The sequence below is a fragment of the Paroedura picta genome, chromosome 2 (genome assembly GCF_049243985.1).
Source record: "Paroedura picta isolate Pp20150507F chromosome 2, Ppicta_v3.0, whole genome shotgun sequence".
NCBI classification, from domain to species: domain Eukaryota; kingdom Metazoa; phylum Chordata; class Lepidosauria; order Squamata; family Gekkonidae; genus Paroedura; species Paroedura picta.
This window is the reverse complement of record NC_135370.1, coordinates 3,331,158-3,356,041: the sequence shown is the minus strand read 5'-3', so window position 1 is coordinate 3,356,041 and position 24,884 is coordinate 3,331,158. Positions and strand designations below refer to the sequence as shown.

General features: G+C 45.4%; 1 protein-coding gene across 3 annotated transcripts in view; it reads right to left on the bottom strand.

The window, feature by feature from the left end:
• Positions 1-24,884, bottom strand: part of PARD3B (par-3 family cell polarity regulator beta) — a 719,005-nt gene that overhangs the window by 375,674 nt on the left and 318,447 nt on the right. For all 3 annotated transcript variants that reach the window (XM_077319232.1, XM_077319230.1, XM_077319231.1), the window contains exons 12-13: positions 16,259-16,432; positions 5,653-5,785 (exon numbers count right to left, since the gene is read on the bottom strand). In XM_077319232.1, the coding sequence (XP_077175347.1) occupies positions 5,653-5,785; positions 16,259-16,432 (307 nt within the window). The remainder of the gene's footprint in view (positions 1-5,652; positions 5,786-16,258; positions 16,433-24,884) is intronic.

The following is a 24,884-nucleotide window of genomic DNA, read 5'->3' as shown; positions in this document are numbered from 1 at the left end:
GGACCGGAGGGATGCTTTCCATGGAAGACAGTGGCGGAGTGACTCTCAGTAGCAAAACCGATTCTATTGAAGTGGAGGAGGTGGGAAGGAGCTCAGCAAGAAGGCAATTGGGCAATTTTTCTCCAACAAAGAAAGGTAGTTGTTGCTGGACTGTGTGAAGACGGATGACCTCTTGAAAGCCTTATTAACCGGTATTGTGTAACCAGAGATGCCTGTGGAGAATGGCCGGAACCCTAGCTTGAGCTGCAACCTTCCTGGCATGCTTCCCAGCACTAATCCCTCGCTTTGAAGTACGTGTGGCTTCAAGGCTGTATCATTTGAGTCATGCCTTGTGGTTCCCTGGAAAGCTTGTGAATATATGGAGCTAAACTCTCCCACAATACAAGCTGGTATGCTCCGATCACAGTCTGGCAATTTGCTATTCTGAAGTTAAGGGGCCAAGAAGAGTAGAATTTTTTGCCCCAAAGTGTCCAAGCGTCTGCTTTCTCCTTCCACTGGGGAAGAATGTTGGGGGAAGAATAGCCCGGTCTATGCTGGGACAACATATCCTTGGTGATTGCTGAGGGCAGAGGAGGGTAAGTAGTCAGCTGATTAATGAACGACCATGTACAGCAGTGGTCCCCAACCTTTTTATCACCGGGGACCACTCAACGCCTTTTACTGAGGCCCGGTGTGGGGGGGGGGGTAGTTTACTCCTCTACTCTCAACCACTGCCCTAACGCTCTCTGATCGCTATGGTAATGTTTAAACATCCCTTCAAAATAAGATACAGACACACCACAACAATCAAGTGTGTTGTAAAGGGCTGGGGGAGATGAAGGAAAGGGCTGGGGGGGGGGGAGAAGGCGTCCTTCGGGGCCCACCTCCAATTAGTCGAAGGACCACACGTGGTCCGAAGCCCACGGGTTGGGGATTGCTAGTGTACAGGGTCTTCAACTTCCTTGGAGCTGCCTACGTTGAGGCTGACTTGCTCCATATAGGAATAGTGAGGACAAAGAGTCCCTTGATAATGGGAGGGCAATTATGGTATGGGTGTTTGAGGGTCTTGGCCTGGAATCTGATGATGAGACATCTGATGTCTCCACCATACATAAAGGCTGTTCTGCATACAGCTTGTGATCCTCATTAGTGGCAGCAGGGATGGGATCCCCAAGGTTGTCATCCGGGGATGGATCAGAAACCATTCCAGGGCTATTTCTGGAACAGATGGAAATACTTTCCCCAACGTCAAGAAAAGCAAATTATAATCTTCTGACTTCCCACATTGGGAATGTGTCATTATTATTTATAACAATTTTGGCTCTGGCTTATTAATAGAGAATTGAAATGCCAAAAAAAAAATTAAAATTAGTCTTTCCAGCTAACAATGGGTGGTAACTTAATAAATGGTAAATTTCCTTATACTTCCTTTAACATAGGGGGTCGTCAAGCTAATGGAGTCTCTAGACACTTCAGCAATTCTGAGAATAGATAGTGGGTCCGACCCCCAAAAGGCTGACCATCAAGACAAAGGCCAATGGCAAAACAGTTGCTATGAAGTATTGGGGCCCATCACACAATGATAAACGTTTAGTCCTAGGATGGGGGACCACTGAGGAAGGCCAGAGTTAGTCCTAGGATGGGGTTAGTCCTAGGATGGGGGACCACTGAGGAAGGACAGAGTTACAATGGAGAGGCAGGCCAAGGCAAACCACCTCTGTTGGTCTCATGCCTCAAATGATTTTAACTTGATGGCACTTCCCACCCAAGTGAAAGACAATGAGCTCAAAAACCTAAGTTGAAGAAACATTTCTAAAGGTAGATTTGTGCTGATTTCAAATTTCATTATGCCAGGCCATTCTTTAGGGCAAACATTAGGAAACTTAGCCACAAAGATGACAGCAAGTCCCTAGACTGCTGGTAACATTTTTTTTTGCGAGTTACACATCCTCTGATGATTTAGATTCCAGTAATCTTTCGGCAACAGAAATGTGAAGTCGCTGGCACGGAAGTAAGACTTCTTTGAAAAGGGGATACTTTTTAAAAATGCTGTCTCGGCACAACAGTTTGGCAGAGGAACAAACTGAGGACCGCTGGGTGGCAAGTATCATATCATTCATATAAAATCGACTGCATGCTAGCATTTCACTACTGGATTTAAAGCATCTTCTCTTCACATGAGAAGAGATACAAAGCATTTTTTTTAAACTGAGGGTTAACAGCTTTTTCATTTGGGCTTTTAAAGTTTTTGTTTATAACAACAACAACAATTTTAAAAATCTCTTTAAAATCCTAGGGTGAGTTGCTAGAATCCTAGGGTGAGTTGCTTTAGGATGCTCTGGGCTGATCCTGCATTGAGCAGGGGGTTGGACTAGATGGCCTGTATGGCCCCTTCCAACTCTAGGATTCTATGATTCTATGATTCTAAGTTCTATGCATTTCTACTGAGTTTTGGAAAAGACCACTTGGAGTGATGACACCCATCAATGTTCCTGTTTGCTGTGGGAAATCCTGTGGTGTATCCTTCTCTCTGCCATGAGTTGGACGGCCCAAGTTAGGCCAATCCTGCCTGTTCTCGGAAGCTATGCAGGATCAGCCCAGGTTAGTACTCAGATGGGAGACCACCAAGAAAGTCCATGGTTGCTACAGAGTAGTAGACAGTGCAAACTACCTCGGTTCATCTTTTGCTTGAGAATCCCAGGAAAGTCATTCGTCAGCTACACCTTGATGGCATTTCACCATCCTTTACTCTGTCACTTCTAAACCTTGCTACCCATAACAAGAACCCTACGGGTTGGATCTGACAGCTGTACAAATGGAGGAAGCTCAGACAATTCCAACACCATCTACTGCAGGTTGTACCATGTGACATGGGAGCTGCACTGCTCCATTTTATTCCATTGGTTCCAGCCACACCTATCTAAATGAGTCTATTACATCTGTAAAACTTCCAGTAGAGGCCCTTGACCTTGTGCAAGTATTGTCGGTCATCACAAAGAACTGATGGCAAATGACAGGCAAGAAGAACTAGAGAGAGAACCATCATGCTCTCTTCCCACTATGACCCTAAGACACACAGGATGACCAAAAAGTAAGGATATACAGTATTTGCTGGCGTATAAGACTACTTTTCCCCCCTGAAAAACATGCCTCCAAGTGGGGGGGTCGTCCTATACGCCGGGTGCACTTCAGTTGGGATAGACATAGCTGCCCATAGTGGCCCATAGTACTGTGTTTTGAGTGGAATTGTTGGGGGGTCGTCTTATACGCCCAGTCGTCTTATACGACGGCAAATACGGTACTCATCAAGATTTGTGAGCACACAGCACATAGTACACCATTATAAGAATGGCTCTGCTGGCACAGTAGTCAGAATTAAGACTGCTTGTTTTCCATAATTTTGTTCACCTACATAGATTCAGGTAGGCCTGATTTTTTTTCTTCCATATACTGGGAGAAGAATTACAATTTTCCCTCCCCGCTTTAGCTTGCCTTTGACACGTGTTTTGTCTTTTCAACCCTAATATATTTTTTGACTTTTCACTGTTAAACACCAATCAGCCTCATGGGAGATTTACTCTGGAGGTTCTTACATTTTTATTGTTTTGAATCCAGCAAACAGGTAAAACAGAAATTAAGTTAACAGTGTGATTTCCCCCCTCACTCAGATTAACCTGAGAGTAACCAACCATTACCACTGTTTAAATCCCTATACCATGGGAATTATTTTTACCCTTCTAAATAGAAGCTATATGTGAAAGCAGCAACAGAAAATAGCCAAGTATTGGCAACATGTGTTTGCATCTAAAGTCTCCTTTTTGGAACTGCTACCACAAGGCCACCGACCCCTGGCAGGGTGAACTAGGGTGTGCGGTGGCATCCGAATTGGCTGCTCCAGGCTGCCGCAGGGGGGGAGGGAGTATGTGCAGCCGTGCACACTCCCTCCCCCCCTGCGGTGCTGGGTGCAGCGACCCGGAGCGGCCGATTTGGACGCCGCCATGCACAACCCTAGTGTGAACCCAAGCATCGCCCACAGTCTCCCGCCCACTACTGGAAGCTGGCAATGAGCCAATAACCTGGGAATGAGTCAGGATGCAAACCAAAGGAGGAGGAGGAGTCACAACCCAAGGCACAACCCACTTTTCGGTCCCACAGACCAGCCTTGCCTTCATCCATAATAAAATCATTATCAGTAATACCAAATCCAATACCTGTGCAGCGTAAGGATTTGAATAACGCTAAGTTTAGCTCTACGTTTCAGCCACAGCGTTAGATCCCACCAGTGCTAATGCTAAGAGGGGATAGGATAGCCGTTTTCAAGTGCTTGAAGGGCTGCCACATAGAGGATGGAGCACAGCTGTTTTCTGTTGCCCCGGGGGGTCAGACCAGAACCAATGGGATGAAATTTATTCAAAATAATTTTCGGCTAAACATCCGGAAGAGGTTCCTGACAGTTGCAGCATTTCCTCAGTGGAACTGGCTACCTTGGGAGGTGGGGGGTTCTTCTTCTTGGGAAGTTTTTAGGCAGAGGCTAGGCAACCGTCTGACATAAATGCGGATTCTGTGAGTGGGTAGAAAGAAGGGACTGTGTCGGTGCTCGGCTCCTGGGGCCATTTCCTGTAGTCTGCCGGGGGATGGATTAGATGGCCCTGGAGATCCCTTCCAACTCTATGATTCTAGTGAAAAAGAGAAGAAGCTGTCCACTTTGACCAGCCACAAAAGGCTATGCTGAGCATCATGGGACCTGTGTGGATGGAAGCCACGTGTGACTGGGGAGGGGTGGGGGGTTAATAGCAGGGAAATTGGGCAAGACAAAGAGAACAATGCTAGCAGAAACTTACAGTTTGCCAGGCACCAACAGCCTTATGTTAATGAAGAATAAATCTAAACATCCTTCGGGTTCCAAAAACCTCTTTCAAACTCTGTACTTCTAAATTATTATTCTTTAATAATATATATAGAGGGGGGGGAGGGTTACTTGAATTCCTCCAAGGTTGCTTTATTTTGATTTTTTGCAGATGGTTACAGTTTACACAGCATTCCACACTACCTTGAGGCTCAGGCAGTGCAACCCAAACTCCCCATCCACACCGGAAGGAACTTAGTGTGAATATAACAGCCAGCATGCTCACCTTAAGAGAGTGACACAGAAGGAGCGAGTCCTAGACTGTTTCTGCACTGGGAACCTCACTGGTCTAGCTCCTATGCGGGAGCACCAGGCTGAGGTGGGTGAGGTGTACCGGGCCAAATGCTCCCCCGTGCAGAAGCAGGAAGAGGTGGGGCAACCTCCCCAACTCCAACTCCAGCCTGCAGCCCGGTGCAAAGCCTCCAGACCGGACATGGTGCTACTGAGAACACACACTTCATCTATCCCTTGTGCCCATAAATTATTTTCTATCCAACCTTACACAGTGGGATAGCAAGCCCGACAGTGTCCCTGAAGCGGGAACTGGTGCCAGGAATCCCATTCACAAGCTCTGAGTCAGCTCGTCGACCTGCCATGAAATCTTTGTGCCTTATGAAATCTGCACTTACTCTAATTAATTGCCTTCGAAGCTGATGGATATTTCTTAAAGCAAAGTAACTTGGAAAAGTGAGTTTGCTTGCTGCTGCTGCTGCTGCTGCTGCCGCTGTTGTTTTAAAGCCAGGTGAAGTCGCAGGCAGGGCACTTACCGTTCAACCTCTCCTCAGGCCAGCAGGGTACATAACACTGCACGGCAGCATCGCTACGTTTCGGGAAGCTTGTAAAATTCACGCTCCCGTCATGTTCTGGTTTCGGAAACAACAACACAGGCCCTGCAGGCTCCTAGGAGGAAACAGAATCACACCCAGTGAGATCAAATATGGTTAACAGTGGAGCCCCCTCCTCGCAAATCAGTCAGTCAACCCTATGTTACCTTGTTTGTGCATTACTTATAAGGAGTCTGTCACCGTGAAATAATGTGAAAGAGTCAAGGGCACTTTAAAAAGTCATCAGTCATCAGTAATATTAACTGTGTGCTGTCAAGCCCTAACCGACTCACGTCAACTGGAGAAACGTGGGGTTTTCCAGGTAAGAGAAAACAGAGATGGTTGACATTGCCTTCTTCTGCCCAACAGCCCCCCTCCCCATCTTCCTGGGAGGTCTCCCATTCACGACCAAACCATGGCTGACCTTGCTTGGCTTCCATGTTCTGAGGAGGTGGGGCTAGTTTTATATATTGGTCAGTCATTATTGTCATGCAAATGACAGAAAATCAGTGTGATGCAGTGTCCAGACGGCAGGAGTACGGTCCCAAGTGGGTGATCCTGTCCCACAACGAAGTTGTGCATGAATCTACAATGGTACTTAGTCTAGATTAACTCATGTGCATTCCAGGATTTTAGACCAAAGTCCTATACATACTTGCTGAATGCTTGCCCCATATGTTTTTGGGAGATGTACATTTGATTGCTATGTTAAGAAAATTTTAGAGAACTAGCTTGGTGTCGTGGTTAGGAGCGTGGACTTCTAAAATGGTGAGCTGGGTGTGATTCCCTGCTCCCCCACATGCAGCCAGCTGGGTGACCTTGGGCTCGCCACAGCACTGCTAAAGCTGTCCTGACAGAGCAGTGATATCAGGGCTCTCTCAGCCTCACCCACCCCACAGGGTGTCTGTGGTGGGGAGAGGAATGGGAAGGCCCTTTGGCATATAATAACTAACTCTTCTTCCATTCACCATCTCTTGGCATAACCTACTTTACAAGGTGGTTGTGACAGCAAAACCACGTGAACCACCATGAGTTAGATACATATGTATTATATGATCAGAGACCAGCAAGTCTTTGGGTGAGGCCAGGGCAATTAGATTTATCCCCCCACCCCACCGGAATTGGCTATAACTTCTGCCTTCTCCCTGGCTAATCAGGGCCCTGAGGCAAAGGGTATTGGGAAGATGCTGAATAGTGGAGGAAGGAAGTTGATTTAGCCAATTAAGCCACCAGGGTGGGTTAAACTGTTATTATTTTATTGGGATTTATTGTGGGATTTTTTACTCTGTAGCCCACCACAAGCCAGCTTGCCTGGGAATGGCAGGCTATTAACTGAATGAATGAATGAATGAATGAATGAAATCCCAATTCTTCTTTTTCTTCTTCTTGCATCAATCTTCTCTAAACAGTCTCCTCAGCACAAGCAGCTGGGCAGGAGAAGAAGAAAGTACCAGCTCGGGAGCTACTGGTGAGTGTTGCTTTCTTTCTTACAGTATGTGAGGGCAGTGGGTGAGGGTAGATAGGTTGCAGAAGAGTCAGGGCTGTTTGAGTGTTGTTGTTGTTTTTGTCTGTTACTTTTCTGGGGTGGTGGGGGACTGCAGCTAATCGCATTACCGGATTTCCATTAGTTGGCAGTATTACATGGTGCCAGCTTGGGAGCTGCTAGTGAGTGTTGCTTTCTTTCAAAGTACAAAAACTAATGGACTCATGGCTTGTGTTCCAGAGTTTGCAGAAGGGCTCTGCTTCTTCCAAAGTGGTGCAGCTGGTAATGGACCTGAGGCTCTGACTTGCACTGTCTGTGGCATGTTTGTGCTTTTTACCTCAAAGTAATTTATTTATTTATTATATTTATATACCGCCCTCCCTGAAGGCTCAGGGTGGTTTACATCAAACAGAGATAACTGTACAAATAACTCAGTATATAATAACACAATAATAACTATAACATTATGAACAATAGAACATTGGGGAGAACAATAACTCAATGCCTACTGATGGCCCAGTGGGTTGGGTGAGTCTGCAATGATGGCTGTAGGAGGGAGGCTGAGGGGGGCCGATTGGAAGCAGTGCTACTGGTTGACCTCAACTAAATGCCTGGTAGAGGAGCTCCCTTTTGCAGGCCCTTTGGAATTGTTTGAGTTCTGTCAGAGCCCTGATCTAGAAGAACACCTGCCCATATTTTATTCTAAAAAGGAGGGTGAAGAGTTCTTAGAAAGAACTCATGGAGCACTTTTTGGAGGGCAATTGAGGGAGGTAGGAAAGGTGTCTCACCAATTAGAGAAGCTAATACAAGAGGACAGCAGTTGGAAGAACATTACCTAGAGGTGTAAAAGAATAAGGAGATATTCTACCCCTCCGACACTCAGAAATCCTTTCAAGGATCTGCCTGTCGATAGTGACCCTGGACCGCAGGAACAAGAACTATTCCCCCAACTCCCTCGAACCTCAGAAGCTGTTTGACAGGCCCCTGTGGTTGAGAGGACCACCTCGTCTGCTCCCCAATGTGTTAGGACTAGGAGACACGTTATGGTAATTGGAGATTCCCTATTGAGAAGAGCAGCAGCCAAAGCATGTCAACTGGACTGGTTGTCTCAAGAGGTATGGTGTCTAACTGGTGCAAGAATCAAGGATACTGTGAAAAAAGTGGAAAGACTTGTCAAGCCCAAGGACAGATATCCCTCCCTGGTCATTCATGCGGGAACAAATGTTACTGCCCAGTGCAGTGTGGAGCATATGAAGTAAGACTACATAGCCTTGGGGGGGGGGGGGAGTAAAGGACTTGGTTGTGCAGGTTGTGTTTTCATCAGTTCTTCCTGTTAATGGCCGAGGCTTAGTAAGGGAAAGAAAAAAAATGCAGATAAATGACTGGCTACATCGCTGTGTAATCGGAAAAGTTTGGGGGTTTTGGAACATGGATCACGCTACCGTGAGGAGGCTCTTCTATTGGGAGACAGTTTGTACCTCACAAGGCTGGGAAAAAATGTCTTTGCGAGGAGTTTTGTGAACCTGGTAAGGAGGGCTTTAATCAAAGTCCAATGGGGGAGTGAGACAAACATTCAAAGCCTAGCTCGATGAAGATAACCGTAGATGGGAACACTACAGATTTAAAGGAAATGGAAAATATGCAAGGAACTGTGAACTTACAGGAAAGTTCAAATGTCTGGGGTACTCATAAGAAGGATTATGATGCCTCTACACAAATGTACAGAGTATGGGAAACAAGCAGGAAGAACTAGAAGTTCTAATAAAGGAAGGAAACTATGATCTAATAGGCATTACAGAAACCTGATGGGATAATTCTCACAACTAGAATAATAGAATTGAATGGTACCATTTATTTGAAAGGGACAGACAAGAAAAGAAGGGTGGTGGTGTAGCAATAAGTGTTAAGAATCTTTATACTTGTGAAGAAATACAGGTACCTGAGCATGAACGTTCAGTCGAGTGTATTTGGGTAAATATAAAAGGAGTAGGAAATGAGAGTGATATTATTGTGGGGGTCTGCTATAGACCTCCAAGCTAGACAGAGGACTTGGATGAGATGCTCCTAGACCAGATTACAAAGTCCTCAGAGAGACAGGACCTCGTGGTCATGGGAGATTCCAATTACCCAGATATCTGTTGGAAGACCAACTGTGCTAAAAATGAAAGGTCCAATAAATTCTTGACTTGTCTTGCTGACAACTCCACTTCCCAGAAAGTGGAAGGGGCAACCAGGGGGTCTGCTATTTCAGACCTGATTCTTACCAATAGGGAAGAACTGGTTGATGAGGTAAAAATTGTAGGTGTGCTTGGTAGAAGGGACTATGTGATTTTGGACTTTATGATCTTGGGGAAAAGAAAAGCTGTACATAGTCACACATATAGGCTGAGCTTCAGGAGAGCAAATTTTAAGAAATGTAAATTTATGTTGGGAGAATCCCATGGTCAGAAAAACTTAAGGAAATGGAAGTCCAAGAAGACTGGGAGTTTCTCAAAAGTTAAATACTGAAGGCTCAATCGTAGACAATTCCCTTGAGAAGGAAAACTGGGAGGAACCTAAAGAAACCATAGCTCCATAGCTTTCAAAATAATTGAATAATTAAAAAGACTCATTTAGGAAATGGAAGGAGCACTTTATAAGCAAGAAGGAATATAAACAAATGAGCAATTCTTGTAGGGAGATTGTTAGAAAAGCTAAAGTTCAGGATGGCTTTAAGCTAGCAAGAAATGCTAAAAACAACAAAAAAGGGTTCCATAGTTATATCCAAAATAAAAAAAAAAGAATAGGGACATGGCAGGACCATTGTCGGGACCAGAAAGTGACATTGTAACAGGTGATGAAGAGAGGGCTGAACTGCTCAACTCAACGGGGCAAAATCATTTCATGTGATGAGGGATGGGAGTTGTGGCCTAGGATCACTGTAGGGTTAGTCCATAAACACCTGGTTTCTTTAAATGAAATCATCTGGGCCAGATTAATTGCATCCAAGGGTGCTAAAAAAAAACTTGCAGATATAATTTCTGAGCTCCTGTCCATTATTTTTGAAAACTTTTGGAGAACACGTGAAGTGCCAGCAGACTGAAGGCGTCCCTACCTTCAAGAAGATAAAGGAGGATCCAGGTAACTATCATTATCATTATCATTATTATTATTTAATTTTTTAGACCGCCCTTCTCCAAATAGGTCTCAGGGCAGTTTACAACATAAATAGTTAAAACACAATAAAATCCCCATAAAAACCCCAATTAACATCAACAAAAGTTACATATAACATATAGCGGCGGTGGTCACAATTCTGATCATAGTTACCTGACTTCCCCCCAAGTTCAGCCTGGTGGGGAGAATAATATTCAGAAGAGGGTGGGACCAATGCAATAGATCTAACAATGGTCTCGATGTTAGAGATCTCAATATTGGAGGGGATCCTCTGATGGATTAGTGGGAGAGCTGCCCTGGTCTCAACCATATGCCTGGCGGAAGAGCTCCGTCTTGCAGGCCCTGCGGGAAGCTGGTAGATCCTGCAGGGCCCTTAGCTCTTCTGGGAGCTCATTCCACCAGGTTGGGGCCAGGACTGAAAAGACCCTGGTCTGGGTCGAGGCCAGGCGAACATCATGTGGGCCCGGGACAACCAGTAAATTCATACCCACAGAGCTGAGTGCCCTGCGGGGGGCATAACTACCAACCCCTCAGCTTGACACCTATAGCTGGCAAAATTTTAGAACAAATCATCAAGCACTCCATTGTTAAGCAGCTAAAGTGGATGGCTGTAATTACTAAGAATCAGCCTGGCTTTCTCAAGAACAAGTCATGTCAGACTAACCTTATATCTTTTTTTGTGGAAGTTACTTCCTTGCTGTCAGGACTGTAGAATCTTTGTCATAAATTAGCCTGAGTTCCTCCATGTCAGTTATATTGCTTGGCGCCTGGTTGCCCCAGGTCCTGTATTCTTGCTAACCATAAAAGTGAATAATTTGTTGTTGTAACCTTATCACATGTTGAGGCCTCTCGGCTGGGCCTGGTTTCGCTATCACCTAGTCAAGGCCATGAGAATGTATTTCTGTTTTAATTACGTATGTGTCTTCTCTCTTGCTCCCCTCCCTTGGGAACTGTCAAGTTTTGAGCGGGAGAATTGTATTGATAAGCAGAAGCAAATCTGTACTCTAGTCAGATTTGACTTCTCAGTCCTAGAGCGTGTAGTACTTCTCAATAAAGCTTTCTTTAATTAAGAAGCCTGTTGTGAGTTCTCTTCACGTTTGACATTTGCTAGATCAGGGGAATGCCGTGGACATTGTTTACCTGGATTTCACTAAGGTTTTTGATAAGGTTTTACATGATATTCTTATTGGCAAATTGGTAAAATGTGATATGGATCGTATTACTGTTAGGTGGAACAAGAAATGGTTGCTAGATCACACCCAAAGGGTGCATGTAAATGGCTTGTCACTTCGCAGAGGGGAGCTTCTCAAGGATCTGTCCTGGGCCCTGTATTGTTCAACATATTCATAAATGATTTGGATGAAGGAATAGAGGGGGTGCTTATTAAATTTGCTGATGATAGTAAACTGGGAGGGGTAACAAACGGACCAGAAGACATAATCAGGATACAGGATGATCTTGACAAGCTGGAAAACTGGACTAAAATGAATTTTAACAGTGAAAACCTTAAAGTTTTGCATTTGGGTAGGAAAAACCAAATGCATCACTATAGGGTGGGTGAGACTTGTCTTGGCAGCAGTATGTGTGAAAAGGATCCGGGGGTCTTAGTAGACCATACACTGAACATGAGTCAGCAATGTAGCTAAAAAAGCAAATGGGATTTGGGGCTGTATTAAAAGGAGTATAGTGTCCAGATCACGTGAGCTGATGTTATCATTTTACTCCACTATGATTAGACCTCACCTGGGGTACTGTGTTCAGTTTTGGGCACGACAACTGAAGTAATATGTAGATGAACTGGAACGTGTCCAGAGGAGGGCAACAATGATGGTGAGGGGTTTGGAGACCAAGATGTATGAGGAAAGGTTAGAGGAACTTGGTCTGTTTAGCCTGGAGAGGAGATGACTATGAGGGGATTTGATAACCATCTTCAAGTATTTAAAAGGCTGCCATGTAGAGGATGGAGCAGAGTTGTTCCCTCTTGCCCTGGAGAGACGGACCAGAACTAATGGGATGAAATTAATTCAAAATAATTTTCGAGTAAGCATCCGGAGGAAGTTCATGAAAGTTAGAGCGGTTCCTCAATGGAACAGGCTTCCTCGGGAGGTGGTGGGTTCTCCTTCCTTGAGTCATCTCACAGAAATGCTGATTTTATGAACTTAGGCAGATTGTTAGTGGGTGGGAAGGAAGGGATGTGCCAGTGTTTGTTTCTTGTGGCCCTTCCTTGCATACCAAGGGAATTGTTAATTGCCACTCTGTGTAGGTGAATTTCCTCCAGGCCAGACTGGATGCTGGAGATTTTTGATGGGGGGGATCACTTGGGCATGAAATTGGGGTCACCATGAGTGGGCAGGTAGTTGTGAGTTTCTGCATTGTGCAGGGGGTTGGACTAGATGACCCTGGAGGTCCCTTCCATCTCTGATTCTAAACTATTTCAAGTGGTGGCCATACGAGGTATGTTGATGTCAAGCCGGCCAAGGGCTGAGTCACACCGCCATACAGAGCCTTGCAAATGTTTTCACTAGTACGTTTTTTCACTCAGTTCCATTTGTTGTTAACAATATTTTAACTCTCTTGACAGAAATGCTGGTTGCATTCTCTTGTTCTCCCTCTCTCTCATTTGACGGTCTGGCCCTCCATGAGATAATTATGTAGCCCAAGCTAGCTGCTGAGCATGACTCTGTGACTTCAGGCCATTCACTGTGTGATTTCTTACCATCTGGGATCATCTGTGGTGATTCCAGGGAGGGAAAAGTAGGACCATCTAGTGAAGAAACAAGGATGAAGCAGTGGGAGCCAGAAAGACACAAGAGCACCAAAGAATTGGGGCATGTGAACATTTACACAAGTACTTCCCCTAAGAAAACTGGAAATATTTGAGGCCTCATGAGGAAAATGTAATGGGAAATTCAGTACAGCCCCAGATTTCAAAAGCAAGGGCAGACTGCGGGATGGAGTTTCTTCTGACCACAACTGGCTTCCCATTAGTGCTCCATCTGTGAAGGCAGCTTGTAGCCTTGTAAAGACAAGAAAAACTGTGCCAATGGTAATTTTTTGACAGCCAGCTGGTTCCCTTCTCTCAATGGCTGCCACATATGCTCTGTAATGAACGCACACCAGAGCAGCTTTGGATGTAAATGGCAAATCCTTAACCCATGTTTCAATCTATTTGGCTTTTCAAAGTTTTTCCTTCTCCAAATAATAACAATTCCACATTTGTTCTGACAGTTGCTTCATAAAAAAAAATAAACAGTTTACTAAGAAGAGTTATTTTTAAAAGGAAGAGTTTTACTTGCATTGGGGGGGAGGGGAGGGGAGGGGAAGAGGAAATTCTCTCTTTCCATAACTATTAAAAGCATGCGTTCATTCAAAATTAATTATCAAAGCAATGCCAACTTGGCCTCTCCTTTGCAAATTTACTTGGAGTAAATTACATGATATACGTTGGAGAACCAGTAAATCCTAATCGCACAGCCTACCCACTTGCTATGAATTGTTAGAGTTACCATAGTAGTATTTAATGATGTAGCGACTGCACGAATACATGTGTTCACACACATTTGACAGCATCCATGTCCATGCAAGTGCACATGCAATGCCATTTCCACTATGTGCAACAGTTTCATGCTGAGCTGGGCTGGCTGTGTGGACCAAGGAGAGAAAAAGCCACCTCTCTGCAGGGGAACGCAGCTCTACCTGCTTTCAAAGATGGCATCTCAGGCCTCCGCCATTTACATGAAGCTGCTAGGAGAGAGCCTCATTGGTGCTGAAGGGAGGAACCGCCAATATGCAGATGACACCCAGCTCTTCATGTCATTGTCAGGTGGGTCAACAAGTGGCTAAAGCGGGTAATGGGATGGATGACGGCTAATAAACTGAAGCTGATCCAGACAAGACTGAGACTTAATTTACTTTTTACACCCCACCTCCCACTCCAATGCACACTCCTAGCAGCTCACATTGCTTGTTCATGATCTACAGTAAAGCTGATCAGGGGCAAAAGTCTGGATGGTTGAACCGCCCTGAGCCTCCGGGGAGGGCGGTATATAAGTATAATAAATAAATAATAAGTCCCAGGCATCTTAGATGACATGTAGCTCCTTCTATACCCATCAGTTGATGTGGGTATTCCTCAGAAATCTGGCTGCATATTCCAATCACAGGCTCATGAGATGACCTTTAGATTCCTTGCAAAGCAGAGCTAGGCAGAAAGTGGAGGCAGGGCTTTTTCAGTGGTGGCACCTTGCTTCAGAAAGTCTTCTCCCCTTGAAAATCATGCCATGGGTATTCATGATTCTCGTTCCCTAGGCTTTTAAACTACGAGACCTATTTTTCATTTGTTTTGAGATTTTCTTCTGGCATGAGGGCTAGGGATATTTTTCAAGGCTGCTCAATGTTTATTCAGTGCTTGGGTTTAACACATAGTTTTTATGATCGTTTTTATGATTTTTAGGGCATTCTTTTTCCTCATGAGTCACCTCCAGCAAGCCATTGGAATGGCTTGTAATCTTCTAATTTTGCTCAACCACAAGAAAGAGAAGGTGGCTGTGTTTCAGTTCAACATTTAGCACCAAAAACAGATCCATCACTAGATAAAATACCATTTTGACCTGTGATTTGCACAAGAAAACATAGCCACTATGAACACTTCGTTTTATTAATGAGACACTGCACATTTTTAAACCCAAGCAGCAGATTCCATCACAGATTATCGTGTCTCCCCTATGCCGACACCTGCAATGGTTCTTTCTAGCATCCTGCAGGAATCATGTGGCTCCAGCTCGTCTATGGCTACCTAGTGGGAGAGGCAGCTTTAAATTAACAGCAAAAAGGGGGGGGGGAGGTATTTTTGGGCTCTGATAAACAGCAGAATAGATAGTCCAGCAACCGATCAGGGCGGTGCCTAATTAAGAGTATTCAGCTAGTGAAACGGAGCTGTCATGAAAAAGTTCCATTAGTGTCCCAGCCAATAAAGAAGAATGGGTATTTAAACATATTCTGCTAAACCAAGCCAGGATGTGGCAGGGGAGGAAACACTTCAGGTAAGAAAGAGAATGGGTCATGGCCCACTTTACTAGAGTCTTCAGCCTCAAATGGAATTACAATTGAACCGCAAGCATATCCTATCAAATTCACTTCTGCTTAAAATGGGTTTGATTCAGTCAAGGGCTGATTATATATTCTTCATGGGGGCACACGCAATTAGTGTGTGTGCATTTCATACATCAGGGTGATGCTCAAACACATATCTGGGAGGGGGAGGAGGAAATGTGGTTTTGGTTTTCAGCACAGGATTACTTAAAGGATATTCAGTGGGTTTGGAAAATCATTATAGGAAAGCACGTGGAAACTTGTTCTTGTTTCAACAGACCAACAATTTTAAATCAGGATGCCTATTTGGGAGTCAGAAGGGTCGGCTATTATGTGAGAAAGAATAGTGGATTTCTCTCTCTCACACACTCTTTGTTACTCTTTAATGTAAGGACTGTGTACAATGTGCTAGTTTCCCCGCATGAATAGGCTGATAACCCCTGTGGCTGCATTACAGCAAATAAGGTTTTTAAGTGACTCTTGCTACATGCAACATTTTTCCCCGATTGTTTTCAGCATGAAGATTAAGGCAAAATCCAAGTGCAAGGTTTCTTGCTTGTGTTATACCAGGATTAGTCACTACAAAAAAAACCCTGCACATTTTCAGTACGTGCGGACTATAAATTTGACATAATTATTTCATCTTAAGGGGCTTCTAAGATTTTTCATTATATCTTTTCACTTTTCAACACCTACCAGCCTAAAAACCAGATAAGAAACAGGAAACCTGAGTCCATCAATGTCAACAGAAGATGCTTCAGCAACACTGGTATAGAAGGGTGCGTGAATTTAGTAGCCAGAAAAAAACGTTTCTCATACCACTTCCGCTTGCCTATCCAGTCTCCTGAGAACCACCAGCTGGATCATCCCACGAATGTTTCCTTCCATAGACATGGAACGTCTCAAAGTCTCCATGGCCTCATGGTTTGATTTCCCAAGCAAAGATTCCCCATTGACCGCAAGAAGCTGGTCATTTGTTCGCAACCGTCCATCCTACAAAAAAAAAGGATTAGATAGTTCTTTAACGCTTTTAACCAGTGAGCAAGACACAGAAACACAACTGGAGGAGGAGGAGGAGGAAGAAGAATTTGTGCAATACGAAAGCATCATCTAGGATTGGTCAGTGGGAAAAGGGAACTATGCTGGCAAAGAACAGGGTAAATGGACACGATCAAGATGGACACCGGCTGGAACACTGCACGGCTGAGGGAGGCGGTGCAGAATTGTTTTATTATTATTATTAAATTTATTTCCCACCACTCCCGGAACCGGCTCATGGCGGGTTACAACTGTGCTTAACTAAAACCCCAATAAAACCCCATTAAAACATACAGGACATAAAACATGACACGCAGCAGTGCAAAACATTGCGGTATTACACAATCTCCCCACCCCTCCCAAAACATCTCATAACGGGGTGGGAAGAGGGGGCCCTCGATAACCCACAAGGCACAATGGCCACCATTTTAGCAAGGGTTTGCTAAAAAAGGGGAAGGGTATTTTTTGAGTATACTGGAACTGCCCCCCCCCAAAAAAAATATTGGTATTTCCCAGTATTCTTGAATTCCAATACAGGTATGGTATTCAGATTCAGTAAATATGTGGGAATGCCAATTTGGGGGGAGGCTCCATTATAGTCCCCATAGACAATAGTGGAGAATCACTCCATGGGTATCTGGGGCTCAAGGGGGCTGTTTTTGAGGGAGAGCCATCAAATTCACAGCACAGCTGCTGGAGCCTCTCCTAAAACAGAAACTCTCCAAGTTTGAACAAGATTAGACCACCCAATGATGTGGTCCCCGTAAGAAGGACCCCATCCTCATGGCCAGTGTACTGCACGGGGGACACAGACTGGAAGAAAAAGACCCTAATCCAGAGGTAGTCAAACTGCAGCCCTCCAGATGTCCATGGACTACAATTCCCAGGAGCCCCTGCCAGCATTTGCTGGCAGGGGCTCCTGGGAATTGTAGTCCATGGACATCTGGAGGGCTGAAGTTTGACTACCCCTGCCCTAGCCCTAGCCCCACTTTTCATTTCCTGAAGGTGTCCCAAAGCGACTTACAAGCACCTTTCCCTTCCCCTCCCCACTGAACCACAGCTAACAAGTCAGTCGTATCTCTCAGCCTAACCTACCTATAAGGGCTGTCGTTGTGAGGATAAAATGGGAGGAGGAGAAAACTCTGTTGTAAACTGCCTTGGACCCCACTGGGGAGAAAAGCAGCTGATATCTATCTTCATCAATTAATAAGCATCCCACATATACTTCACAAGCTTTTTGCAAAGGAGCCATTGAGGCATTTTTAGAAGACTAATCCAGTAACGATAAATCAGTAGGACAGAAAGCCATGCCTTCATAAATGTAGGATCATCTAGTTTTCTAAACCACCCTTCCAAGGCCGGCTGAGTATCTGCCACAATTCCTGCATGGCTGTAGTAAACAATTTTTCACTTAAAAGAAACTTCAGACCCAGTAACAGTCCTTATTAAGGAAGTGGTCTCTTTTATCTGAGATATATTAGTTTACATAATTCACGTCAATTCCATAAACCTGGAGGCACCTAATACGGACCGAAAGAGTCTGCGGTGAAAAGCGAGGCACGGAAGAGGAAGCAGCATTGAAAAGCCATTAGCCTGCTTACAATGAATTTGATTCAATCATAAGCTCATTAAGAGTTTTCTATAAGCACTTGTCAGAGCTGCTTACATCTGTCATATGTCTTAGTTGTCTACAATATGTATATTTTCCAATCTGACTGTCCCCCACTACCACTAAAGCATTCAATATATTCTTATTACAGTGCTGCCAAGTCTAACTAAAGACGGTTTCATTTTAAATACAGGTCCTAGCTGAATAAAGTATAGGATATTCCAAAGGGAAAAGCTGGAGGGGGGAGGGGGGCAAACTATTGAGAAAACTAGTATTGGAAAGATGGTGTAGAATTCTTTGCAGTAATAGTGTTGGTAAGAAGTGCAATTGCAAGGACCCCCAAGAGCCCCAAAGCTACATGTAATGTGAACATTTACAGTCACTTTCCCTCTGGTGGGAGGGCCACAGCCTCTCTCCTCCCCCCCCCTCTTTAAGGACAATTAGAGTGACACCCCTTTCCACTGGTGGTAGGGGGGGGGGGCTCTGACCCCAGTCTGGCGCCCCCTGCTACAATTGCACTCTGCTAGGGCACCACGAGTCATTGCAAATGCCTCCCAAAGAAGTGATTTAAGGTTTGGTGGGGCCTAAGAACTGGCTCTGGTGCTACAGACCCCACAAATCCTTAAATCACTCCTAAGGGAGGCATTTGCAATGACTGTAATGGCCTGGGGCCCACATAACTTAAGGATCGCCTCCTTCCATATGAACCTCCCCATATGGCTCTGGTCGTCTTCAGAGGCCCTGCTATGGCTGCTCCTACCAATTTGAGACTAGACAGGTAGGAACCCAAGAAAGGGCTTTCTCTGGCACAGCACTAAAATGTTGTTATGCCTTCGCCAGGGACTTGTGTCTGTCTTTTATTGGTATCTTCTCATTCTGATAGTGGGTGAAGACTATTTAAAATTTTGTTTGGCATACCTCCCCTAATGGTTACTGGCCTTCCTCCCTGGATGTGGTATTGTTTATGCATTTTATTAAATTACCAGCAAGAAAGCCCATTGTAAACAGGAATGCAATGGGCGCTAGGACCCAGGTGACACTGGGAGGTGCAGATCTCTCCATGTGTGTGTATGTCTCTCTCTCTCCCTCTTGCTTCTGTCTCGGTGTGGTGTGCCTCGCAGCAGGAGGCATAGCAGGTAATTAGGGCTCATTCTTAGGAGGGAAGGAGGGCTGGTGTGCAGTTAGGGGCAGCTCTCTCTGTCTCTCTCTACCTCCCTCTCAGCAGGAACAATAGTAGGGAATGAAGGCTCGTGTTCAGTCAGGCAGGGCTCTATGTGTCTCTGTCTCTGGCGCGTCTGAGAAGAACATGGCTACTGTCCAGGGAGGGAGGGAGGGGGCTGTAGAGGCAGGGCAGTATAGCTGGGTGCACCCTGATTGACCCTATTCCAACTTGGACAGCCAGACATGTCCCACCCCCCTGGCTGTTTCACAAATATATAGAGGAACCATGGATAAGGATTTATTTCATTCTGAATGTTATTACTTTTCAAATGGTTTTTTAAATATTCACTGTCTTGGGGACTCTGATCAAGGGGAAAGGTGTCAAAATGTTTTAAATAAATAAAAAATAAATAAACAATATCTGCGACTGGATGATTCTCACAAAATTTGCTGAATATTTTACATTATTAACCTTATCACTGAAATGAGTTCCCAAAGAACATCAGGACCTGATGGAACGTTCCACTTCCGCCCGGCCTACAGTTGAGGCCAACCAGAATTAGAACTGCATTTACCAGGCATCCCTCCTCTTGCTCCCCCTCCCTCTCCCCAACTCCTCCAGCAGGTTCTCAATTTGAGGGGGGCAGTACAATACAATACAATACAATACCTTTATTGGCATAAAGCAGATTAGGAGGATATACAAAGATAGTCAAGATACATCGGACAGTTTAAGTTTAAAAACTGAGGACAGAAATTTAGCCATAATAAAAGTGACGTTGGCATCCTTATCACTCAGTAAAAATTGGCAAACCAAGTCTCTTGGGGGCAGTATATAAATCAAACTATCTGAAACCACTGGGAGCGGTATTCATAATTGGTTAAGGCCTAAGTGGGCGGAGAAGTGGGCGGGGCCAGTCCGGGTGAGGGGCCAATCGGAAGGCACGAAGAGCCGATTGGCTCATTACACAACTGGCTGGAGTTCGGCGGGGAGCAGCCCAGGCGGCGGAGGCTTCCCTGCGGGCCTCTGAGCAGGCCCGCAGGGAAGCCAGGGACTCAGCGGGGAGGGGGGTGAGCAGGCGCATGGGTGGGGGGGTCCCTGGGTGGGGGGGGGGCCCAGGTGGTTTGGGGGCCACCACTGCGGGGCCCCCCTTTCAATGCCCGCTCATAAAGCCTACTAAATAAATAACATATGAGATAAGCAGGCTATTATTATTCTACAGTAACGGAAGTGCATAAAAAATTACATATTACATCAAAGGATGCTTTAAGGATTTCTCTCCCCACCCCCCACCCCCAGCAGCATTCAGGATAACATGATGTCATCTTTAAATGGAATTTTATTCTCTTTCAAAAAAAATGACTGCCAATCCGTTTTAATTATTACTATACTGTATGAAAGAAATGACAGAAGAAATTTAATAATGGTTCAAACAGTAAGGAAATTCCAGGGGCCCTTGTCAAAGAAAGCCGACTCCAGGACCACAGGTCTACCAGGAATTCCTCCACGGAAGGAGGGGGGCTGATGAAAGGACTGCAGGGAAGATCTCACACGGAGTATTCATAGGTTTTTGTGTTCCAATGACATCCTCACTAAAATGAAGAGAGTTAATCATTTCACTGGTCAGAAGAAAGAAAATTTTATTGTTGGGAGCTTTTATAAAGGTTTTTGAAAAGCTCCTGTACATGTATTTCTTTTTTCTTTTGGCTGCAGGTCTCAGTTCTTTTGTTAACATTTATCCACAAGAATTGCCTCTCATAAGGAACTTTCCTTACAAGTTGTGCAAAGATAGGAAACCGCTGTTCTAGTAGAATATGGAAAATTCTGAGCCTCCGGGGAGGGCGGTATAGAAGTATGATAAATAAAAAAAAATAAAATGTTACCCTATAAAGCAGTGGTCCCCAACCCCTGGTCCGGAGACCGGGACCAGTCCATAAATCAGTTGGTACCAGGCCGTGGTTCCTCCTCCTTTTCGTCCTCCCCGGCTGCTACGCCACTCTGCCACCGGCTCACCTTTGGTGCTCTCCAGTGGCCGTCATGGCTGAGGCACTGCCTTGGCGTGGCACTGCGCAGTGGCACTGAGGCACTGCCTAGGCATGGCACTGCGCAGCTACTGCTGGCAGCGCCCCCCAGCGGGCAGCAGGAAATCAGGGGCACCAGCGGGAAAGCAAGTGGAGCAGGGGCTCAGGCGGCGGCGACATCCCTCGGCAAAAGAATACCCCCCCCCCCGGGCCTCAGTAAAATTGTCAAGCATTGACCGGTCCTCAGTGATAAAAAGGACTTTAAGGCACACCCATAGGTGGCTGGGACAGATTTTATGCCAAGATACTTGCATGGCCATACGTGGACAGCAGGAGTCCCCAATGGGGTGTCTTTTTTTGACACCTGCCTGGTGCTTTTAGGAAATGGGCAGGGCGAGGCAGGCCTCTTGCTCAGGGCATATATAAACCTCATGGTAATATTTCAGGCAGAAGCTCCACTTGACAGGACACCTTTTAAAACAAATGAGCTTCTAAACTTATTTTCTTGCAGTAAGCACAGCTCACCTTCAGTCATACAGTGAAGATCCATGTGATGTTGTGGGGCAGCTGCTGCTGAAACAAGTCTTAAAAGTTTTCCAACAGCTAATCACAACTCTGCTGGGCAAAACCTCCATCTGGCTAATCTGCACCTATACACTCACAAGGGACACCAAAAGGTCACTTCAAAGATTGCAGGGAATCCTAGCCATGTGCTCAGGAGATTCCTTTGTTTAAGGTGGATTAGTGCCCACTTCCTTTTAATCAGGAAGAGAAGGATCTCTGCTAGCAAAGAGAAAGGACCCTCCACCAGTAAGCTCTCAGCTCTCTCCATCTGCTTATGCGTGGGCATGTAGTCCTGCTTACAGCTTAGCCATAGACGTTTGCAACATGCGGCTTTTGTAACTGTCTTTTGCTTTTGTGCACTGCTTCAGGAAGAAGACTGAAGTAGATGAATGATATATATTCATGCATAATCTTTCTAATAAAAATTATTCACTAGAAACAATCTTCCTAGTTAAAAAATATTCTTTTCAAACCTCAAAGTGCTGTGAGAGTTTGAATTTTTGCCTAATCCACAAAGCAAATGCTTTGTTACTCTGTCACTCTATTTTTCTGGAAGGACCTACAGCCAAAAGTTAAATGTATTAATAAAAGCTGTATGGATTACAGATGTGTTCTCTAAAGTATAAGTATGATAAATAAATAAAACAGGTCAGGTCCCCGGCCTTATTGTTTTAAAGATAGCTTGTAACCAACATTTTGTGTACCACTTTTTATTCAGTAGACCATGCTTGGATTCTTAGAGCAGGGTAAGTCATGTCTTTCCACTGTTAAGGCTCTATGCAGTTATTTCACAGCGTAGTCAATTTTCCTTCGTAACAAAGGACACTGTTTCCAATTCAACACTACAGTGGAGGGAAATTGAATTTGTTTTAGCATTAAACTCGTTCCAAGATGCTATCCCAAGGCACTTCTGCAACTCATTTATTCAACCAGCTTCCCACTTGTGCTTCTCCCTCTCAGTTATCACAAGGCATCCATAGAGGAGCTATCCTTCCTTGTAACAACCATCATTTTATATATATATTCTTATAGTTTTCACAGCAGGTTTCTCTGTGCTTATGCCACTAACACCTGTAGTTGTGGACAGAAATAGAATGTATTTATTTGATTTGTAGGCTACCCCTCCTCACCCCCAACAACAGTCGCCTGGAAGCTAACAACATTTAAAACCTCACACAATTTCTGAGGTTGGGGACCGGCAAGGCATCGGGGCGCGGCCCGCGGCCTGCGCGGGCCACGCCCATGCATCGGCCGCGCCCGCGGGCCACGCCCGCACATCGGGTCGCGCGCGCACGGGTGCGGCTGGCCCTGCTTCCCTCTCCCCGCCCTCCCGCAGTAAGAAGCTTCCCGGGCCGCAAGCTTGCGGCCTGGGAAGTTTTTTACTGCAGGGGGGGGCGGGGAGAGGGAGCTGCGGCCCGGCGCCATGGCCTTCGCGGCCCGGCACCGGGCCACGGCCCGCAGGTTGGGGACCACTGATCTACGGTATACTGTGCCTCATGCAGTTTGTTGCTTGCATTGTTTTCTGACTCCTAATCCTATACCTATTACATTGTTCACTGTCTTACAGTGTCTGAATGCATTGTTTCATATTCTGACACCTGCCTTGACTCTCACAGAAATGAGGAAGCAATAAACAAAATTTAAAAAGAAGAGTGAGGAGAAAAGTCTGATCTAATCAGCTCCTTGAAATGAAGCCATTATCTAGTGGAGACTTTCTCAACTTTTTTACCATTCCGAGATATTCTTCAGGCTTCATGAAACCCCAGATGCTGCACAATCATGCAGAATATGGTTGGGAAGCACAGGCATGGGGGACCCACTAATCTGGCAAGCCACGTTCGATTCTGCACTCCCTGACATGCAGCCAGCTGGGTGACCTTGAGCTCGCCACAGTGCTGATAAAGCTGTTCTGACCAAGCAGGAATATCAGGGCTCTCTCAGCCTCCCCTCCCTCACAGGGTGCCTGTTGTGGAGAAAGGGAAGGGAAGGCCCTTTGAGACTCTTTCTGGTAGAGAAAAGTGACATATAATAACCAACTCTTCTTCTTCTTCTCTTCCTCCCCCCCCCCCCCCGCCTGCACCAGTGGACATGGGTGTCAAGAACCTGTGGTGTGGAATGTTCATTGAGTGTGGGAGAAGACTGACCCTTGGGAATTGCAGCATAGTGGTTACAGATGAGCTTTCCAGAGCCATGTCTTCAGATATATATGTGAAGGGGAAATCAGACTGGAGACTCTTCTCAGGGGGAAATTACATGGCAACCAATTCCTCCCACTTCTGCATTCAACATCATTTCCCTTCTTGTCCCCCTGCTCTCACAGTACACAGGTGTCTACCCTGCTTCTTCTGTCTCCATTTTTTTTACTGTTGATAAAATGTTATATGGCCAAATGCTTCTCTCAAAGTAGTTTACAAAGACCTTTTCCCTTCATCTCCCCACAATAGACAACCTGTGAGGGATGTGGGGCTGTCAGGGGTCTGAGAGAACTGGGAATGAGCCGCAGTGACGCAGCAGGCTTCAGGTGTCTCAAAGCAGTTTCCAATCGCCTTCCCTTCCTCTCCCCATAGCAGACTCCCAGTGAAGGAGGTGGGGTAGAGAGCCTCACTTGGAAGATGGCAACCCTAAGAGGAGGTCCCTCTGTGCACAGCAGTCTTGACCTTAGTCAGGTTAATGCACACCTAGGTAGTGTGGAATTCCAGAAGATGAATCTACACCAATCTGGCAACCTTACCTCCTGTCTGCAATGTTTTCTTGACCTAAAATATGTCAGGGGGTGCTAGGTAGCTGTGGGGGCATTACACACTTTTGAGGCCCCACTTTCAGACTTCAAGGGATATGTTCAGACCAGGGACAGCCAACCTCAGGTGGGGCTTGGAATTGCTCCTCATCTCCACATTATACAGACCAGCTCTGCAGGCAAAAATGGCTACTTTTGAGGGTTGACTGTATAGCATTGTATCCCCCTGAGGTTTAGGGAAGCCAGCCTCCAGGTGGGGTCCAAGAATCCCCTGGAAGTACAGCTCTTCACTAGGCAGTTAGGTTGAAGGGAAA